The 22,869-nt window shown below is 39.3% G+C and overlaps 2 protein-coding genes across 2 annotated transcripts in view; both read right to left on the reverse strand.

The window, feature by feature from the left end:
* The window catches only part of arhgap29a (Rho GTPase activating protein 29a), a 136,518-nt gene that overhangs the window by 93,276 nt on the left and 20,373 nt on the right, over positions 1-22,869 (reverse strand). The gene's annotated exons all lie outside the window — the stretch shown is intronic.
* LOC308077308 (nuclear GTPase SLIP-GC-like) overlaps positions 1-22,869 on the reverse strand; it is a 35,341-nt gene that overhangs the window by 8,837 nt on the left and 3,635 nt on the right. Inside the window, exons 2-22 of the mRNA XM_080417939.1 lie at positions 20,146-20,406; positions 17,837-17,879; positions 17,328-17,412; positions 11,475-11,691; positions 11,133-11,354; positions 10,574-10,783; positions 10,222-10,400; positions 9,850-9,949; positions 9,489-9,582; positions 9,229-9,350; positions 8,441-8,608; positions 7,611-7,771; positions 7,383-7,500; positions 7,139-7,247; positions 6,810-6,943; positions 4,305-4,386; positions 4,110-4,188; positions 3,776-3,886; positions 2,844-3,387; positions 1,801-2,020; positions 1,486-1,602 (exon numbers count right to left, since the gene is read on the reverse strand). Coding sequence (XP_080274065.1) covers positions 1,486-1,602; positions 1,801-2,020; positions 2,844-3,387; positions 3,776-3,886; positions 4,110-4,188; positions 4,305-4,386; positions 6,810-6,943; positions 7,139-7,247; positions 7,383-7,500; positions 7,611-7,771; positions 8,441-8,608; positions 9,229-9,350; positions 9,489-9,582; positions 9,850-9,949; positions 10,222-10,400; positions 10,574-10,783; positions 11,133-11,354; positions 11,475-11,691; positions 17,328-17,412; positions 17,837-17,879; positions 20,146-20,382 — 3,352 coding nt within the window. The 5' untranslated portion in view covers positions 20,383-20,406. The remainder of the gene's footprint in view (positions 1-1,485; positions 1,603-1,800; positions 2,021-2,843; positions 3,388-3,775; positions 3,887-4,109; positions 4,189-4,304; positions 4,387-6,809; positions 6,944-7,138; positions 7,248-7,382; positions 7,501-7,610; positions 7,772-8,440; positions 8,609-9,228; positions 9,351-9,488; positions 9,583-9,849; positions 9,950-10,221; positions 10,401-10,573; positions 10,784-11,132; positions 11,355-11,474; positions 11,692-17,327; positions 17,413-17,836; positions 17,880-20,145; positions 20,407-22,869) is intronic.

The raw sequence follows: 22,869 nt of genomic DNA on the forward strand, positions 1-22,869 counted from the left end.
TGAATCTGCTGGAGGCTGACGGAAATAGATTTGGAGCAAGTCTGAGGTCTCTTGTGCACATAATGATGAGTCAGCTGGTTGATAATAAGCCTGTTTCACTCCCTATAAAATGTAATTACACCAACATTCAATCAGCTCTTCACAACTGAGTCTATTCCAGCTCTGTTGTATTGGAAGCAGTGTTGGGCAGTAACAAATTAAAAATAACATATTACTGTAATATTATTACTTTTCCCAGTAACGAGTAAAGTAAGGTATTATTCTGCCAAAACAGTAATATAATACCATATGACTCGGTCAAAAAAGGCCTCGTTACTCGTTACTGATGACGAGCGTATTATTTTTTTTGCTCATTCATTCATTTAATATGTACTCTCTCTCCGTCTCTCGTAGAGGCAAGTTGTCGCATCGTGCGAAAATAGAGCAGATCTACAAGCTATCAACCGAGCTGATCAACAGAGATGCTTCTTAGCTTGCAGATCAGTTCTTTTTAGCACGCAGCCCGCGCACAGTTATGACGTAGCGCATGACCCGTATGCGACCGCCGACTTTTTTTTACTTCAAAAAGCTCTCAAACTTCTATTTTGAGGCACGGAATTTACTTATAAGATATCGTTTGGATAGAATTTAGTTGTTTAACTTCATATATGTGGTCAATTAATCATGACAGAGCCTATTTGAAAATAAAAATTCAGAGAACCGGCAGTGACACGGATTGTATCCAAATAAAGCAACCTATTTTCGGCATGACCCTTTCAGAAGTCCCCCTGCGTCACTTGTCCGGTGGTCGGGGAAACAAACTGCTGATGAGGAGAGGCAACAGTGTTCCTCTCCTCTCCTCTTCTCTCCTCTATATCATTGGTTCTCAAAGTGGGGTCCGGGGACCCCCAGGGGTCCTTGAGGGAGTTCCAGGGGGTCCCCAGCTAAATGATAGATTAGGCACCAAATGGACCCTTATGGGTCTGTAACTCGTTTGAGAACCACTGCTCTATATCTCCTCTCCTCTCTCCTCCCCCCTTGCACTTTGGCTAATTAATATTGACTGGTGTAAGATATGTTGAAAAGGTTAAGAAATGTTCAAAAAGTTTACTTTATTGTTTCAGTTTTTGAGAGGCTGCAGCCAGTGTGTGCAGTTCAGATTGATGTTGTTCCTGTAAGGATAATTATTGTTCCAATTCCAAATATGGAATTTGTAGCAGCAAAATACTTAAAAAGATAAAGACTGTTGACTGTTTTCTATTGTTCCATTAAATTGGATTCAGTTCTAAAAGGCTAAAAACTGTACACGTCTTTTCTTGCAGGGAAAGTAATATAAAGTAATATGTAATATATTACTCTTGATTCCAAGTAATAAGTAATATAATATTATTACTTTTCAAAGGAGTAATAAGTAATAAGTAACATATTACTCTCCTAAGTAATATAGCCCAACACTGATTGGAAGTAGTGTAAATGATCAATAGAGAATGGTCTTTGTGTTCTCACCTTCTGCTTGTGGGCGTCTGTCTCCTGGTTTGTCCTGTTGTGGTTGCACTGGGGAGCTGGCAGGGCTGACAATCTCAATGGCTCCTCCACTGAGGGTTTTATACTGACTTGATGACACTGCAGGGCAGATAGAAATTCAAGTTACTAACTCTGGCATCCTCTCACGCAGGTGTCTTTGTCTGAGGCTATTTGCTTTGATGATGGGGTAGGGGAAGGAAGGGGTCCTCACTTGTAGATATTGAAACCATTGAAAGCCCTAGGAGGGAAGGGGGGCTGAGGATGTATTATTATTATTCATTAAAATGATCAAATCACCTTTAATCAGTTCAGAAAACAGGCGATCTTTCACAACGTCTGGCTGTTTTCTGAGATCGTGTTTCTCCTGTTGGGGTTCTGCTTGTGTGTAGACTTGTGTGTTCCGGGCAGACTGCTCCAGCTCGCTGCTATGTTGGAACATCTCACCCTCCTCTTCACCAGCCAGCTTCCTCCTCTTACATGCACTCCCCTGATGCTCTTCATACTCGCTACTTGGTTCCTTTTATGAATTATGAACACAAGGTTACTTAGTTATGCATTTAATCAAAATTTTACATACATGGATTTGATCAAAAGGATAGACTAGCTCTACCAAAAAACACCAACATCACCAGCATTTGATGGTGCGGCACGGCAGAGCATTCGTCAGCATAACCTGTAAATGTTTATGTTGAGGAAGGCTCTGCCAAAATGCAAAATAAAAATTACGTAAAATACATTTTGCTGGAGATCTTTGCTTATATGAACATATTCTGAGAGGTGCACACGGTAAGAGACTATTCATTGAGATTTGAGTCGTGCTTGCATTTTCTTATAGCTCTACTTCCAAACCATTGTTTAGTATTATTGTATTGCCATATAGTACACTGGTTGTCAACCTTTTCTGGATCAGGTTCCCACTTGAAAATCTTGAAACTGTTCCCGTCCCACCCATCTGTCCACTTAGTCGTCAGATGGGTGGACCATGTGAATTTTAATGTTTATTTTAATGAACAATCAATCGATTGTGTTCTGACTTGGATTAATAAGTTCCTATTTATCGGTATCAAAATGAACACACATTTCTCAAGATTTTAAAGAATTAGCAACTTCTGCCCCAAAAATTATAACTGTTATATTTTCAATAACATCTTTGTGTTTTGGCTTATTATTTGGGGGCCCATTTTTAATATCCTCACGGCCCACCAGTAGGCCCCCGGCCCACAGGTTGAGAATTGCTGGTATAGTATATAATAGTATAAAAATAGTATAAAAATAAACTGTTTCACAGCAGATATTAATGTGCTAATACTGTAACTAGACGTCTATGTGCAAACTCTCACCTCTTTGTTCACCCCCATTCTACCAGAGCTGCACTCCTGCTTTGAGAGTCTTGTGTCTTCATTGACCAGGGTCAGGGTGTGTTTCTGCAGTGCTGGTACGGTGTTGTGTTCTCTGAGGTGATTATTACAGTAGGAGGCGCTACACGTCAGACAGGTCTTGACGGCTCTGCGGGGCTTGAGGCTGGAGCAAACATCACAAGCTGCTTCAAGCTGCTTCAGCTTCTTCTTCTTCTTCTTCCAAGCTACATCCCCAGATCCAGTCTGTGCCAGAGTGGAGCAGTCTGTCTGCTGGAGAACTTTCAGCACCGAGGACAAGGCTTCATTAACAGAGAGCTCAAGACGGACAGGGTAACTCTTCTTACACAGGGGAGTGAGGGGACACACGTAGTCTCCTGTGGGGCTTGGCTCTGTCCAGGATGTATTAATGCAACACTTGCAGTAACTGTGTCCACAGGGAATGGAGACAGGGTCCGTCATTATGGAAGAACACTTACAGCACCGGATGTGCTGCAGTATATGAGATGAGGAGATGAACTTACTGGAGCTGAGGGGGGGTGTTATATTAGACAGGGTGAGAGTGAATAATAGATGGAGAGAGAGAGAGACAATGTTGAGTAGAAACCTTTTATCTCCATATTTCAATGTATTTTTGTAAATGAATGCCCTACTTCGTCAAAGAAAAGTGACGAAACTTAGCGAAAATAGCATATCTATACAAGCTCACAACGACGTGACACGTTGTGAGCTTGTAGATCGGCTTTAAATTTTAAGTGAAAGTAAACTCAATAATAACTAGATACATTGTATCCATTAGATATCAAGTAATTTTTTTCCCAATTTTCTGAAAAGTAAATGATCTGGACATTTCTACCCTGTACGGCAACAATATTCTAAAGCTAAACTATTACGTGACAAAGACCAAGCTTCCTCACCTCAGATCAGGAGACCAAGTCTGTGTCTTGAAATTGATGGGTGGATTCATTGACTTGTCACTCTTCATAGACAGACAGCTGGGAGAGGGACTGTCTGTGCTCTCCTTAATGCTGAAAACCATACAGTAAAGCTGCATGTTAATATGTCTGATCTTAACAGCTCAAGTCAAAGTCAGTTCTACTTTGGCTTGCTTTAAAGTAATTTAAAAGACAGTCTCATGGATGGATTAAGTCATAATATAAAATATATGAAATATATACAAATATTTTATATCTTATTTGATACAGAAACAGGCATTAATCCTCGAAAAATTTATTAATGTAAACAATTCACCCTGTATTTGCACTCCTTCTGCTGGAGCTCTGCAGTTTATCATATATTATCTTCACTTCTTCATACTGCTCAGTGACATCTGAAACGTCATTGTTTAAAATGTATTTTACTAGTGACTGCAATATCCAAATGAACTTGTTTTGTAATATCAATTTCAATATACACGACTGGTTGATTGTGAAATCTTAGCGTTACCTGGGACTGAGTTGTCATTTGTCTTGAGTGACTGGTCAATGGATGTCAGCATATCTTTTTGTAATGTTTCCAACAATTTATCCTAGAATGAAGATGAACTACTCAGTGCCAGAATAAGATGTGTGATGAATTTGAATTTAGCTCAGTGGACTTTTATAAACATTTACAATACACACACATTCTCATATATATATATATATATATATATATATATATATATATATATATATATATATATATAATATATATATAATATATATAATATATATATATATATATATATATATATATATATATATATATATATATATATATATATATATATATATATATATCAATTCATTTAAGCCTAGAATCAAGCCATCCAGGGTCCTGGTGAATCATGACCATACAACATTTTTTTCTGTGATTTTATTTTATTTTATATTTAATTATATGATATATTTAATAAATACCCTTTGTTTTGCCGTTTAAAAAAAGTTTTTTCACAGAAACATTTTATGGTCATGATTCACCAGGACCCTGGATGGCTTGATTCTAGGCTTAAAATAATTGATATAAATATTTTTGGAAATGTCAATGCATTGACTATTTTGAAGTGGAACCAGAAAATGTCCACCACTGCTATGCCCTATTAAGAGAGCACACCGAGCTATGGCAGTCCTACAACAATGCTTGTGTTGAATGAAAAACAGATTTATATGAGCCGCTTGGTGTTCCATAAGTTGCGATGTGATTGACACACTGTGGACTTGTAGATCTCTTCTTTACGGCAAGCTACAAAGTCAGTATCAACAGGTGTTGTTTAGCCACTCTGGTATTTCTGACACACGGCTGCTACTTGTATTGGACGGTCGGACATACGCTATAGATGGGTTTCCTGTTTGTAAACATGAGAGGATGATGCGCGCGCAGTGGCGGGATGAGCCTGTAGAGGGCGCTATTACCCTAAAAATATCCTATACCCTATTACCCATAAAATAAATGGTCTTCACCAGGTTTAATGAAAGTAGATTAAATGATGCAGTTTGTAATATCTTCTTTACTCAATAAAAATGATTTGTCGGAAGTTGGATCTGTTTGTATATAATAGCAGCATTATGCCTATTATGCCTATAATAGCAGCATTATGCCTATCTAAATCCCGAAAATAACAATAGAGTGAATGGCGCTTCCGGTTCGTTCTCCCCCGCGCATGCGCAGATTGGGGACTCTGCTCTGTGATGACGTCGCGCGGAAACCCATCTATAGTCAACATGCCAGTGGGACAAATTGATACAGTTTTACCATGTCCCGCTGTGTGTGTGTGTGTGTGTGTGTGTGTGTGTGTGTGTGTGTGTGCGAGAGAGAGAGAGAGAGAGAGAGAGAGAGTATTTTGATTGCTATTTTTGATCAACAACAAGACCCGTTTCTGTTCATTAATATTTGAGCATATAGCATAAGAAATGTCTGAGTAGTGCAGGAGCAAGAAACAGCACAAACAATCTCCCCGGCTTTAAAGGGTCTAAGGGCTGTGGGAAGAGTTTAGCAGGACAGAGGGAGAGAGAGGGGGACAGCAAACATCTGGTTGTCGTAAAAAGGTTGTTAAAGGACGAGAGGATATCTGAACATTCCGAAGTATGGTGACACTAAGGGCGGATTCAGACTGGGTCCGATTGATTCGAACCGTTCCCGAGTACGATTGGCCTCTCTCAGCTGGCCAGCATTCACATTGGCCAAAATTCTTCCGTACTCGAGTACACGTCATGCAACAGTAATGGTAAATATGTGCCTCATGGGGGCGCTGTTGACTATGGGGCTTTGGGAGATAGAGAATGTCATTCACAGAAGAAGAGTCAATTGTCAGAGTTTAAAGTGAATAATAAAGTTTTACTGTGTTCCTGACATTGTCTTGAGTTATAATAATAACAGAACAACAATACACAACCAAAGCGGTGTGTGCATTGGTCTTTGAAACCTCAAAATATAACGTCGTCTCTCGCGTCTCTGTTATTATCAATATGATAGTCACGTCACTGATGCATCCTTGGTATTTTAGCAGTGAGGTCACAGACTAATCCTTGGTATATTTATCCTTATATATACGTTTGCCACACATGTGTTTTTTGTTTATTATTTTTCACGGCTCGCGCTACTCAAACACTAGCGGGATTATTATTTCTTGTCAACATTCAAGTAGAACTATGAGAAGGTATAACCCAGCTAAAGGAGGGGGGAGGACAGACAGGGGGTTTGATAGTAGGAGGGGATCAGGCAGAGAAGAGAGAAATATATATGCGTGCGAGGAAGAGAGGAGTCAGAAAGTTTGTGACAAGGTTTGTTTGCTGTATCGCTGAAGCTTGCTATCTTGCTGTAATAAAACCTTTCTATTATACTTCAAGTTTGAGAGTGCCTTCATTCTACCAATCTAACATTTACTGGATTACAAGTGGGACGTCATAGAAAACCGAACAGTAGCTAATGGAATTTGGTCTGTGTCCGAGATATATAGAGTGTTCGACAAACCTTCAGACTCTCCACTAGATACAGCATGTGTTCCTTAGCCTTTACAAACATGGTGGATTTTGATGTGTTAAGATGCGCATGCATCGCTTGCCTCATGTTTTCCAGCGTGCCTTTTCCACTGAGCTTTGCTGCTTCTATAGCAAACAGAAATAGAACAGAATTGAATTTTCTTACATGCTCAACCCAAAAGTGCTCTTGTGCAAAGACATTTTGGTCACAAGACCATCGTCAGTGCCATAGGAATATTACAGTATGCTTCAATGAAAAGGTCATACACATGTAGGAGGCATGTATAAGAGACACATTTGTAATGTGCCATTGTTACTCACTGTCATAACATGGCTGCATGGATTGCTGGATTGAGTTTGTTAGACTGGAGTAGATATTTTTCTTTTTTTCACGGATGATATTGGCAAGTTTTTTCTTTAATTTCTCCTCCTGTTAAAAGGAACTTAAAAATTAAAACTGAACACGCAGAGAAGAAAATAAACTATAAGAATGAAATAATCTGCCTATAGAACAATTATTGTCATGGTAAAAAAAAACATGGTATAAAAATAATTGTAATTATACCTCTGTCTTCAGAAATGTCATTTGCAATGCAACACCTTCGTGCTGGTCACTGAAGCTGTCTGTGTCAAGTGTGAATGTATCGATGGCCTCTTTGATGGGTCCAGGTCTTCCTTCATTCCTGAAATATATGATCTGCATTGAGTTAAAGAAGCCCTTTTACACATGTCCTCCCTCTCCCCAATAATGCTGGAAGAAATTATTTTATGCCTACTGATAGTAGGTACTCACGGGAAGGTCTTGCTGAACTCTTGATCAATGGTTTCTCTCAAGTGTTTAGATAATCTCTCATTGAGATTCACTTCGGTCTTTCTTTTGTTCTTTAGTTTTTTGTAAATGCCATTTTTCTGAACTAAAGACTTCAACATTGAATGATGTACAGTTTTTCCTTTCTGAAATAATTGAGAAGATTGCATTTACAAGACAGTCATATTTTGGTACAGATATTATTCACATAATATGGCTCTTTTCGTTTTCGACTACAACAACCAAGTGAACCATGACATGCTGTATGACGTATTTCACAGGTTCTGGATTTTCCTCCTGACATTACGGCTGGGTTTCACATAAGATTCTTAGAACCTAATTTGGGCCATGCTCTTTTTTATTAGTTCTATTTTAAAGGTAGGGTAAGTGAAATTATTTTGTTAAAATAAGTGTTAATTGGCTCTACATTCTAATATTACTCATAGAGTGTTTGTTCAGTAACCGGGGTGTCCCTGTCACTCCAGCTCTTTAGTAAACAGGAAAAAAATTATTCAGGGCAGGATACCAATTTTATCCAATCAGGAGAGAGAACTCACACAGGATAACAGGATAAACAAGTGAAATGACTCAAAGAAATTAATGAGCAGACAAAATTGGAACTGGAACACTGTAAAATTTAAGCTGATAAATGGGTAGTCTCTCCTGATTGGCTGAAATTGGCAACCCACCTGGAAATACATTGTCTGTGAATTAAAGAGCTGGAGAGACAGGGAGACTCCTGTTACTGAACAAACACTCAAAGTTTCAGGTTATGGAAAGATCTGGGTTGAAAAAAGACAAAATACTGTACTCACCGTGACACCCTTCAAGATGCTCTCACATGATTCTAGTGACAGTCGAACCCCTTCATCAAGGCATCTTTCAAAAGCCTCTTTACACTTCACAATTGTTTGATCAACATCATCAATCCAATCCTGAAGTCTTCTTTCCAGGTCTCTGCACACGTCTGCTTTGAGGGAACCCTAAAATAAAAATGGCACATTCAGAACAACAACCAAAATGTGTAGTACATTATCTCCTTCTGTGTGTGTGTGTGTGTGTGTGTGTGTGTGTGTGTGTGTGTGTGTGTGTGTGTGTGTGTGTGTGTGCGCGCTAGGGTTTAACCTTACCGTCCCGGGAACTGACTTTGGTTCCCGGGATCCCGGTGTTTTTTTTTTTCTTGTTAGAAATGAATACTAATTAGTAGAAAGGCCTATCTACAGCGCAGAGGAATTACTATTATAATTAGCCAAGTTACTTGCCGCGTTGCCGACCAGGGCAGGGTCCCATCGTCCCGAACCAATATGGGACACACTGAATGTAACAGTAATGAACAAAATAAAACACAAGTGGCCGTGATGCCCCATTACATGCCTGCCCTGCGCACGCTGATTTCACCGTTTCCTCTGCTGTCAATATGGTAGACACCAGTTGACTAGTTGAGATTCAACATCAAGTGAAACGCTGCATGAACAGTGGGTAGGTTTGATTAGGACCATTTCCCGGCCCTCACAAGAAATGGTTTCATGCTCAAAAAATATTTGGGGAGTTAGGGTTAGGATTGGGATTGGACATGGGGATAGAATTATTTACATGTTCGTACCGTTTCTGGTGTATTTGCTGCTTTCATCAGAGAAAGTATTCCATAGGCTCCAGAGACATAATAGTTGGTCTTTGATTGATGGTTATTGAGATCTTTCACAAATTGCTGAAGTTGGGGTATTTCTGGAAAATGATTTGTAACATTTTTTGTATTTTGCAGTCAAATCTACTGTATATAATGTATGTTTAGCTTAAATTGAGTAATTGAATTATTTTCACTCCATACTACACATATTTGTAAAGTGTAAAGTCCTGTCCTACCAGTGTCATCTTTTTGCAGATACTGTAACTCGTTTAAGTCTTTAGAGGTGACTGTGAACACTCGGAAAAAGCCACTGTCATCACTGAAATGTTTCTGAAAAGGAATTAAATAATATTAAAAAAATGAATTTCACATTGTGAGAAATTACACAGTGTGTGTGTGTGTGTGTGTGTGTGTGTGTGTGTGTGTGTGTGTGTGTGTGTGTGTGTGTGTGTGTGTGTGTGTGTGTGTGGCATCTGGTCCCCAAAATACCAAACACATGCAGGGAAAAACATGACAATTCCTTTCCAGAAATTGTCATTTCACCCATTCACTCCGTTTCTCGACAAAACGCCTGCCGAAAAAGGCTTTAAAACATACCTTGATGACCCCCTTTTCTTTGTCGAATTTCTTTCGCACTTGTTCCTTGACTCTTTTGTTTTTTTGCAAAACATATTGACGTATTGTCTCCTCATGTGACCTGGAAGAACATTTACAATCGTACTGTATTATGTTAAAATTCATTTTCATCTAGAACCTTTAGCACTGAAAACACATTAAATACATCTTCACCCTGAAAAACATTCCAGAATCATCAACTTCCCTCTCCAGCGATGGGATCAAAACTTCTATCATGAGGTAAATCTGCTGCAGCATCATAAGAAACTTTAACAATGAATCAGCTATCTATTCTGTGCTATCAACTAAATATATTTGGCATGTCCTGTCATAACATCTTAAAGTGTATCTTACTTCTTGTATTTGTCATCAATAACATCAGATTTGGTGCAGATGAAACTGATGCTTCGACACTCTCCACCATTTCCAATGAGACTGATGGTCTGGGTTAAGATCTCCCATGGTTCCTTCACTGAATCTACTCGACTTGTGTCACTACTCACAATCCACACAGCAGAACAATCTCCTACAAACTAGAAGAAAAGTATTGAATTATTTTACAAAGATATACAGTAGATATATCTTCATTGAATACATTATCATCATAATATGATGTTATGGCTTAAATACTGTAGAAAAGCACAAGTACATTTTAACTTATAAGGTCTCAAAAGTTGTTGTTTTTTAGCTACTGTAAATAACTTACCTTTTTCCACATTTCATCTCTGCTCTTGTTACAGTCTCCAGTTCCAGGAAGATCTATAAGTGCAACATGCTGAAGAAGTTTGCTGGTATTTGGTATTTTAATGGTAACACACTTCACTAGTGGCCAATACCGTGTTTCTGTGTTCGATCCAGTCTCTTCCTCACTGTCTCGTCTTGTATACTTTGCAATTTTGTCAGAGAGCTCTGAGGACTGGAACATACATTCAGGTGAATTAAAGGTTTCATGACATTCAGTTTTACAACACATTAAAAGTCTTGGTCATGGTCCTTCAAACGTGTATAAAAAGTTTTAACTGAAAATTCCACTCCAGTGAGCCATTGCAGGTGTTTTTCTCTCACATTTCTAAAGCCTTTTCAACTGCAATGTCAAAAGTAATCTTTGCCTGCGGGTGTCGCTGTTGAGGGATTTTGCCTGTCAAACATCGCCTCTGCTCAACCTGGGTCTTTTTCTCTCACACACACATCATCATTCTTCAGCCTGAGTGACACATAGAGAAGCTCATCCTGAAAAATATAGCATCAAAAACGTCTTAACTTACTGTGTTACATTTCAGTATCTTCTTTTGGGACAGGCGAAATTCTGGAACCTCTCTAAAAGTCTTGTCCATGTAGTCTTTAACAACTGTAAAGTTCTTGATATCTTCTCCATACAGTGCTGAGATCTTTTCCTTAATATCATCATCGTCAGAAACAGAATCACCTTCCTCATTTCTTTCGGAATCAGGATTCTTCAAAAAATCCCACAACTCATCTTCCCATTCCTGAACAATTTAATACAATCTCATTAATAGTACATGATAACATCACTTTTGCATCATTTTGCACACAATATGTCATGTTCCACTTAGCTTTACGTATAGCAAGAATATGTTATTTTTTACCTTTACTGGGATGAACTCGATCTCTGCTATGTATTTGGAGTCGATCATATTTGCCAGCACTTGAATCATGACTGAGGTACAAGCACTGATATCTCCAGAAGGCAAGAGATCCTTCTCCCCAATAATGGCATTTATCAAGGAGCTTTTCCCATCTCCTGTTCTACCAAAGACACCCACCAGCTCCATTTTGCTCCTCTCTAAATCACAAATCTTTCCCCTGTTGTGATAAAACAACAACAGCAACTTTAAAACATGGTTACGTGTGTGTGGGTATAATAGCAATAGATCCTTATATAAAAAATTGCCTTGTGGGTGGACAGCGGACAGTGGACAGTTGTCATCACAATTAAACATAACATGCCCATATATGGAGAAGTGGGCATCACTAATGCATCGCAAACACAGTGGACGGTGGGCATCACAAATGTAACATGCCCATATATGGAGACTATTCTTCAGTTATATAAACCTGGTAGTGGTAACGGGTACACTGATGATGTCACACTCTGACTTTGATATCACAAGCTTAGCTCACAGAGGTTACCATGTATTAGTCCAGTACATTAACCCTGTTTATTTTACATTATCGATACGAAGCTGATAATAGCGCCAAATTTTGCATGAGGCTTCTTTAGGACCTACTGATGGATTCTAGCCTTGGGTACCAAACTTTATTTTTAATATTTTCCATACATTTAGGCTTATCAATATTCATAAAAAAAAACAGGCCGATTCACCTTTTGGCCTATAACTCTTGAACCGTAGGTCATAGCATCAAACATATTTTTCCCCTGGACTCCTTGGATCATGACGGAACTTTGCATATAGGTCCCGCCTCTTTTCCGATTTCAAGATTTTCCGCCATTTTGCGTTATCTTCAAAACACATATTTTGCTACTACTCCTAAATATTTTGTCCAAAACTCACACAAATCGGCACACCCTCTGTCTTTGGTCATGTGATCAAGATTTATCAGTCAGAATTTTCATATTCCCTTCGGATTGGCTACGATTGGCTTCTGAAATTTGTGGGAGGGTCTGTTTGGAAAAAAATGGCACAAATCATAAACACAGCGTCCTATTTGTCCTAAATTCATATCATTGAGGGGCCATTAATAAACGTAGAGCCAATGCGATTTCACTTCCACCCATAGGGGGCGCAACAAATTCTACAAATGTCACTGTTTTTGCGCCAAATTAAGTACAAATGTGAGCAGGCCTGGTGTTTCGGGCATCAACTCGCGAGATGAGAAACGGTAGAAACTAAGCAAAATAACTTTTTTTTTTTTTTGGCTGATTTTCGTTTTTTTTCATATTAACACAGTTCGAATGTCGAGCAAGCTTTCAATCCCAACAGATATCCGTTTTAACGTCATTAAATGGTTAAATTTGTATAGTAAAGTAGGCTCCTATTCTGCTAGTCTGTGTGCCTGTTTGTGAGTCCTGTGGGCGGAGAGTTTGGTAGAGAGTTGCTAACCCGAGAGGTTTCGATTGGTCATAGCTAGGCCTAATCCCCGCCCATCAGTTTCGCTCCTCTCTGTGGTGGTGTAAAGTTACTAAGTACATTTACTCAAGTACTGTACTTAAGTACAATTTTGAGGTATTTTACTTTACTGGAGTAATATCCACTGGGTGAATATTCAACCTGAGGCTGAAACTAACTTCACCACGGTGGACCCTGGTCCAGAGCGTTAGTGAGTTCCCTCTAACGCCCTGGAAGACTCAAGAGTAGTGAAAATAAACAAAACCATTTCGCTACTCACTGAAACAAAGGCTGTTTTGTGTTGTTGAAAGTCTATTGTCGGAGGTGGGAAGCCTCTCAGCACCCCAGCTACTCTGTAAAATACACTTTTTGGGCAGAAAATGTCCGCAAGACGGAAATTATTTTTATTTACTCCACAGTGCCCTCTACAGATTTGGTTAATGGTAAGTTCAAATTGTCCAGATCTGTAGAGGGCGCAGTGGAGTAAATAAAAATAATCTCACTAACGCTCTGGACCAGGGGCTAGGAAGCGGCCAGTATTGCGTTAGTCTTTTTCGGGACAGAATCTAGTTGTATAAACAATATAACATTGTAGCGAACACAGCAGCTAGGTGAGGTCAGCCCCAGCTAAACAACAGGCCGCTCGACGTTCGTATGGAAGTATTTCACTGAAGATGTGGCCAAAACAACAGTGGAGTAACGAGGCTAGGAGCTTTAGCATTGTTAGCTCGTCGCCAAGCGTCATGGCAGAACGTACACCTGGTGGTGTTTGCATTTCTACATTTACAACTCGTACATCTACATAAACGTTCAGATTTCAAATATAAAGTTCTTATCTCATGACCACGGGTGTTATAATTATGTACGGGCCCTCATAAGTACCCGTATCTTCCGTATTGTTAAATAAAAAGCATTTTGATCCGATTGATGGCCATCTCCGGTTTTTTTTTCAACTACGCGGCCGTATCGGTTGGGGGGGGTATTGCACTCCTGATACGTTATAACTCTATGAGAAAATGGCCGCCGATCGGATTAAAATGCTTTTTATTGAACAATATGGAAGATACGGGTACTTAGACCCACCCGAAGTGAATGGTAACATCCGTTGTCATGAGGTAAGGACTTTATATTTGAAATCTGAACGTTTCTGTAGATGTACGGGTTGTAAATGGAGAGTGCAAACACCAGGTTGGAGTTAATGGACCTAGCTTGTGCGTGTCTTTATCATTAGTAGGTAAACCTCGACTATAGTCGACTACCAGTGGGTCAAATTTAGTGGTGGAAGAAGCACTTGGTGGTAGCAACACCACAATATAGAAAGTAAAAGGCCTGTGCTCAAATGTTACGTTCAAGCAAAGTAAAAGTACAAAAGTATTGGCATCAAAATATACTTAAAGTACCTAAAGTAAAAGTACTCAAATGTTTGAAAATAGCTGATCTACAAGCTCACAACACGTTGCAATGCGCATTGTGAGCTTGTAGAGCGGCTATTTTCAAATAGCCTATGTATAAAATACCTAAAAAAATGTACTTAAGTACAGTACTTGAGTAAATGTACTTAGTTGCTTTCCACAGTAAAAATCCGAAAATGGGGGAGTGGTTAGAGGAGTGGCTAGGTTGAATAAATTACCCATTGTTCACGCCCATTACAAGGATAGTTGTTGCTCCTTGCTCAAGTGCATGCCGTACATGAACCAGAATCCTGGTGTCTGCCTCCTCATGATTGCAACAGGTCGATTCAACCTTTGGCTGACATCTGGGTGGGCTTTTGGCATGTTCCAGACACAACATCTGCTTTCCACAGTAAGGGTAAGAAGTCAGCTTGGCATGCCTGGCAAGCCTATGATGATGTCACAGAGATACTTGTCAGTCTGGCCAAACATCCCTTCCAGCAGCTGAATGTTGAGAGTCAGCGATTCCAGAAGCTTGAGAGACTGACGGTTATCCTGTATGACAAATCCAGTCCTTTGAGCTCCATCAACTAGACTAGAAAATAACTCTTCTGTCATGGGAATAGGTCAATGGAGAAACTGCCACCCACCCAAGATGCACTACTTCAGCATGTTAAGCGGGCAGTGTATCAAGCAGGCATCTGGGCGACCAGCCTACAAACAGAACAAGTTATTCCTTCCCCACATGAGTATGGATGGACCAAGGAATCTGAGAGCTGATCAAATGCTCTTGTAAAGGGGACTGTTCCACCTGCAAATGTGGCAAATCAAATTTGGACTGTTCTCCACTTTGCAATTGCAAATGTTTGACTCACAAGACCATTTGTACTTAATTTGGCGCAAAAACAGTGACATTTGTAGAATTTGTTGCGCCCCCTATGGGTGGAAGTGAAATCGCATTGGCTCTACGTTTATTAATGGCCCCTCAATGATATGAATTTAGGACAAATAGGACGCTGTGTTTATGATTTGTGCCATTTTTTTCCAAACAGACCCTCCCACAAATTTCAGAAGCCAATCGTAGCCAATCCGAAGGGAATATGAAAATTCTGACTGATAAATCTTGATCACATGACCAAAGACAGAGGGTGTGCCGATTTGTGTGAGTTTTGGACAAAATATTTAGGAGTAGTAGCAAAATATGTGTTTTGAAGATAACGCAAAATGGCGGAAAATCTTGAAATCGGAAAAGAGGCGGGACCTATATGCAAAGTTGCGTCATGATCCAAGGAGTCCAGGGAAAAAATATTTTTGATGCTATGACCTACGGTTCAAGAGTTATAGGCCAAAAAGTGAATCGGCCTGTTTTTTTTAATGAATATTGATAAGCCTAAATGTATGGAAAATATTCAAAATAAAGTTTGGTACCCAAGGCTAGAATCCATCAGTAGGTCCTAAAGAAGCCTCATGCAAAATTTGGCGCCATTATCAGCTTCGTATCGATAATTGTGCGAAACGACCCCACTATATGGAGTTTATTCTGGCATGGGGACAGTTTGGCGTACGTTATCGCCAGTATAGGACTGGGAAGTTGAAGGCAGTGTGAATCACGTCCCACTGCCTTTCCTCCGTCATTAATTTGACCTTGTGAGCTTGTACAGTAGATCTGATATTTTAAAATATCCGAATAAAAAAATATGGTTAACAATTTACCCCAGTAATTTGAACCCCACTATTATTGGGGTAACATTTCCCGGAAATAGCAGATCTTCAAGCGCACAATTGGCCCCTTTTCCACCAAAAGAACTGTTAGGGATCAAAGTTTATATTTTCTATTTGTATGTAACTCACATTGTGTTTTTACTTGTACTAATCATGACATATGCTTGCCCCTGATGGGGCCTCTTAACACAAATTGCTTGCTTCCTTAACATGTTGTACTTTGACCTAAGTACACATTATATACGCTGTGAAGCCACGTCTTGGAGGACATATATTACTCATTACACACTGAGCAAACAGAAACCTGTTAGTACAGCCTTCTAGTTCCTCTTTATGATATGTTATGAAACCGCATATGTTGAATAAAGGTGTCTCACGGAGACGAGAAGTGAGAAGGTTTTTGGGGTCTAGCAGGATGCTAGACTGACTCTCTCCGTGCAGCACGTAAAACTGAGCGCTCTTGAGTCCGTCTTGTCTTTACTTCATGCGTTGTTGGTCTGACTGAACAAAGTGAGGTGTTTCATCTGTAAAATACCCTACAAGAACTTTGATTTTAGAACTGGTTACGTTCTAAATCCTTGAAACCTTGGTGCTTTCACGGAACCAGCCGTGAACCAGCTTGTGTTTCCACCAGTTTAAAGCACCATTGTAATTAGGGGCAGGAGTCCCCAGTTGACCCCGGTTCGATTCTAGGCCTGGCCAGCAATGTGTCCAATATGACCGCTCAAAGTGTCCATTTCACAGGGGAAATTCAATTGTCAATGGCAGTTACTTTCTTTAATTTTTTATATGATGGTTTTTCGCTTGCTTTTGCCATTGTTTGTATCGCATCTATATCTTCCAACCTGTAGAATAGGGACACGCCCACTTTGGTTCCCAGTTCAGGGCAAGAAAAACCAAGTATCTTTTTGTTCCAGTACAGAACCAACTTTTAGGGTTCTGAACTAATTCAATTTCAGTGGAAACACTCTGAACTGGTTCAAAATAAGGCGGAAAAAGAACCGAAACCGGTTCAACCCCAGTGGAAAAGGGGCCAATATGTGTCGCGTTGTGATGCTGTGTATGCAGACTTGCAGAGACATACAGAAGAATATAATCCAAGTACATTCATACAATTTTAACATAGGCTACTTGACAAGTAAAATAGCAAAGAACAATATCGGTACTATATGTAATAATAATAATCGTTAGTATAAGAATAAAGTTGGACACTGGACTGTTGTTTAACAAAAGGTCATTTTAGTTGGAGGCTACTCACTTTAGAAATTTGTTGAGCTCTGTCTCCTGACTGATTTTATCATGAACACGTTTCATGATATCCTTCACCTTAGAAAATTCAGCTTCTGTAAGAGATGAAAATGATAAATTCAACCTGAATCAGCAGTACATGGGATAGCTAAAGAGCTATTGTATACAGTACAAACAGACTGAATTTGAAAGACTGATTGCATTATATTGTTTAATGTACTTGAAATAACTTTCAGCCATTATAACATTTTATTTTTGGATGTTGAGGAAAAGCTGTCAAAGCATCTGTACAGGTATACCATCAATTGTTGCATTGCCATGGTGTTGTTTAACTTAGTTGCATTGCATTCTGCTCAGCTGAAAATGGATGCATTTAAACAGAAAGTATAGCCAATCTCAAAAAGATGACAATGTATGTTATTAACATACACAATGGTCATTTTAATGATGGCAGGAATATCCTTTAATCAATACCGCATTGTTTTAATATTATATTAAAATGTTAATGGAGGTCTTTACCTTGCATCGGTTCCATATCAATATTACTGGTAGAGGCCCCAATCTGAAGGTAAATACACATGTTAAGTGAGCATTTCATGAATGCATGGTTCTAGGCCAACATTTAAAGAGACCTGGTATAGCGCCACCATGAGACCGATTTGATTGGGGTGGAGTTGTCTTCCAAAGATTTGACACGTAAAGTATAGTGAGATTAGCTGCGCAGACAACAGAGACGCACAGACAGACGCGCACACACACACACACACACACACACACAAGGTTGTATTTATTTTTCAATTAATGAATTTCGGGTGAAAAATATGGACCATGCATGCAAGCTGCTTCATGATTATTTTAATTGTGGATAGACTTCCTGCTTCCATGTGTACCTGTGATTCATTAACACATTTATCACTGGTCACCTGACCTTTGTAATGGTTTATGGCATTCCACTTCCCTCTCGCTCAAACTCACTCCCCTCCCTACCTTCCAATGTTGCAATCCTTAGTTTTTTTGTTAATTTCGTTAATTGTGGTTTAATTTACTCAAGCATAACATAGCCTATAGTTTTGTATACAAAATGGTCAGGAATAATATGAACATTGGAAAATTTTCTGTCAACTTAAGGTGCGTTCACACAGGAGGCGAAGATATGTTTACGTTGCTTAATCATTCACGTGATTTTGGTTGCGTGTTCGCCTATTCTTGCATGCTGTCAATCACAGTCAGACAACTCTTAGATTTAATTTAGAATATATTTTTATAGAGCATAATTGAGCATAGATATATGAAGCATAGTTTGGCGTCAGGGCTCTGTCTCTATTCATTCCCTGTAAGTATGAACATTTTAGTTAAGTTCTATGCCAAATAGAATTACAGGGAATGAATTAAGACCCCCAAGGACAATCAAGAAACAGAGCCTACAAGTGGATGCCGGGGAGGCGGTGGGATTGCAAACTCCATGGGCAGCCAACCCGATCTCACACGACTACATTGCACGTAGTGTCATTCTGTGCATAGACAACTGGAAAACCCGAAAATCCGTGCATCGCCGCCTCGCATCTACCCCATTGACGAAACCATTTCGGAGGCGCGCAGTCTCAAGGGAACTGGAGCCACGTGAGGGACCACCGAGTAAGTTGCCGTCTCGAACGTTGCGACGTTCCCTTGAGCACTCAGCGCCGTTTGAGTTATGTACCGATAGGCACAGAATCGTAAATTTTGTTGTGGGGACTGCTCTGCTTCCGGGTTTTTCCGGGTTGCAACTGGTTACGCCCACCTTGGGACTCGCCGTACATATGCACGGATTTTCGCGTTTTCTAGGCGACTATGCACGGAATGACGTGCGGTCCGTGCAATGTATACTACATTCTGTGAGATCAGGCTGGGGCAGCAGCAGACAGCGAGGCAAGGCAGCAGACAGCAGAGGAGACGGCAGAGAGGCAGAAGCACAACCAGGAGAGAAGCCGGAATGTTTATGTTTATCTATTATGACAAGTCCAGAATAGGGACACTAGGGTTCATGTGGTTAAAAAACAGGCCTTGCTGACAAGCAAGGCCACGTTGTGAGCTTGTAGATCTGCTATTTTTGCCGAATGTTCACCAGTTTCATTGAATGTTCATCTATGATGATGATGTGGTTAAAAGACAGGCCTTGCAGAAAAGGTCTGAGTGTGTACTGCGGTCTGTCATCACCTGCCGTTATTGTGTGCTATTGTATGTACTGTTGTCGGATACGTAGTGTGCCTTGGAAAGGAATTTCCTTTTGGGAACAATAAAGTCTAAGTTCTATACTTTGTAAAATGGGTAACATCAGTTGAAGTTTCAGGTACACATTGCTAATGACATCTGCAAGATTTTACATAGGGGAATGGGGGTGGGGTGTGCATGTGTGGCATGAACTACAGGTGTCAAACCAAAGCCTGTCTGGCAGCTTTTCTGTCGTAGCAGAAGTTGTGGCACAGGATAATGTTTAGAGTCTAAACAATTGATGGTGCAAAGAAATACAGTCTAAACGTTAGACTGTATTTCTTTGCACCATCAATTGTTCCACATCTGCCACTAAACTCCGGAGAAATATCAAATGCAGATGCAACTAGTCCTAACAGATTGGTGGTAGCATAATTATGCTAAAGCATTTGAGGAGTTTCGTTCCAGAGGCCAGATTTTAGTTGTTGTGTTTTAACGTAAGTTTATCTCTTTAATGAAGAATGAGCATAAATTAAACATGGTTTATTTCTTGAATAAAATATATCGATCATTTACAGTTAAGCTGTCAAAGACGCAAACCCATTGTGTTTTTTTCTCCCCCATAAAAGCTACTGTACCTGTTGGTGGGGTTTCTTTAGTTCGCCACTGAGATCAATGTCATGATGAGTTTTGAGGTGTCCTAGCATAGCTGAAGTGCTGCTTGACGGCGGCCGAGGAATTATTTTGTGACAAATCTGACAAATTGTTTGTGTTTTGTCAGGCTTGCCATCATCCCCTTTCAGAAATTCAAAATGATTCCACACTGCTGATTTGCGGATGAATGGGCGATCTGCAATCTCAGGATTACTGGCCATCTTGAAGTTTTAAAAATGGTGAAACTGCAAAACAAACACATAAAGGATAGCAGTCATAATCTTATAAGACCATTTTCAACCTATCTTCATATAATTGGTCCTCACTATTGCTCAATATAATATGGTACCATTTTTGTCTACTTGTGTCTCAGAGGAGGGCTGTGGACCGTTCAGAAACCTGCCTACCAGTGACATTATCGATAGGTAGACAAGATTTCCAACTTTTTATTTCGTTTTTTATTTATACAAAAACAATTCTATTATAGCATGCTAACTTTTCAGGAAGGGAAAAGCTGGAGTATATTAGCTTGGAATCCTCCTTGATGATGTCACTGGTAGGCTGGTTTCTGAACTGCAGTGGTGTAAAGTAACTAAGTGCATTTACTCAAGTACTGTACTTAAGTACAATTTTGAGGTATATTTTACTTTACTGGAGTATTTCCAATTTGCAGTACTTTTACTTCTACTATACTACATCTCAGAGGCAAATATTATACTTTTACTCCACTACAATTATTTGAAAACTTTAGTTACTAGTTACTTTGTAGATTTTGATTATTATTACAAAGATAAATTACCCACTTCAGCCATTTGAAAATAGCAGATCTACAAGCTCACAATGTGTCACATCGCGAAAGATTTTTATATACTGTATTTGAGAACTTGTGAAATGGGACATGAGTACTTTCTACTTTGGTACTATAAGTACATTTTGATACCAATACTGTTGTACTTTTACGTAATTTTTTAAGTACATTTCGGACTTTTACTTGTAATAGAGTATTTCTACATTGCCGTATTGATACTGTTACTTAAGTAAAGAATTAGAATACTTTTTCCACCACTGCTGAACTGTCCACAGCCCACTAATGAGTTGCAGAGTGTAGATTTAAAGTGTAGATTGTCTTGCAATTCAAAAGAACGCAGTACAATAAAAGATAGAAACCGTGATCACATGTTACTTTGCATCCAATTCATGAATGAAATTGAGAAAACTCAATCAATTCTATACTTTAGATTATAAATTCCACAAATGTCAACATACCTCTAGATATGTCAACAAAAATAAAATGTAAAATACGTACCTAAAAAGGACAAGATATTTGCCGGTAACATTGAAAACTACTGAACTTCCTGGAATGAATCACAAAAGAACATGCAGCAGCTTTGCATAAAACTGTATGGAGTGATCAGGGAGTGGTGTCAGTGTTTGCAGCTGTCACTGTACAGCTGAAGTGGATGTCAGCCCTCATAGTTCAACAACTACTAAATATAACCATCTCCTCACATTTATAGGACCCGATGTTGCAATTCTTCAATTGATTCGCCCCATCCTTTCTGATGGGGTCTGGTTCTTGCGCAACAAACAACACAATAACATGTTGATCATCTAATTTCTGGGAATTTCCTCGAGCAAACCCTGACTTGTACAGCTTCTAAAACTTTCCACTGCCTTCCCAGACGCTCTGTGTGCTGCTGCCTTAAAGTAATACTAGGTAACCTTTTCAACAAAACTAAACTAAATTGTATATCTTTTGTGAAAGGCAAATGTTTCACAACACCCACTCCATGAATTTCACCCCCGAAATCCTTTTATAAACAATTTTATATTGATCGCCAGGAACTACCGCGCTAATAACAAAAAGGAATCTCTCGCTGTTTTTAAGAGATTGTAGGATTTGAAGATCGAAAAACAACAGCAAAAGAAAACACAGCTCATGGTAACTAAAGCTCCACTGGCTAAGAGAAACGATCCACAGATAGTATAAAACAATTAAAAGAACGCTTTTTGAAACACTTCCGTCTTCCGGTGAAAACAAATGGAATTCTGGGTAACGCAGGAATAAACGAACGTGACGGTAATGACCAGCAGAGGCTGCTAAAAATCGTTATTTGTGGACCTGCCTTGTATTACTTTAAGTAGAAACATCTGTATAACAGTGGTGTAAAGTAACTAAGTACATTTAATAAAAGTATCAATACTGCAATATAGAAATACTGTAAGGCGCAGTCCCACCGCACTTTTAGTTTACCTCTGGAGCGGAATCTGCCAATGCTTTGTCAATACAAATGCGTGGATTCATGGTCTTTTCAATGAATCCACGCATTTGCATTGACAAAGCATTGGCAAGTTCCGCCCCAGAGGTAAAATAAAAGTGTGGTGGGACCGTGCCCCTAAGTGAAAATCTGTAAATTGTACTTGAGTAAAAGTACAAAAGTATTGGCATCAAAATGTACTTACTTGTACTTGTAAATACCAAAAGTAAAAGTACTCATCATGCAGAATGTCCCATTTAATGTTTTCAAATGTACACAAATATTTTGAAAATAGCAGATCTACAAGCTCACAATGCGTCGCATCGCAACACATTGTGAGCTTGTAGATCAGCTATTATCAAATGGCCGAAATGTATATAGGGCTGAACAGTGGTGTAAAGTAACTAAGTGCATTTACTCAAGTACTGTATTTTTTACTTTACTGGAGTT

This window comes from Gymnoscopelus braueri (assembly GCF_963280865.1).
Source record: "Gymnoscopelus braueri genome assembly, chromosome: 21".
NCBI classification, from domain to species: domain Eukaryota; kingdom Metazoa; phylum Chordata; class Actinopteri; order Myctophiformes; family Myctophidae; genus Gymnoscopelus; species Gymnoscopelus braueri.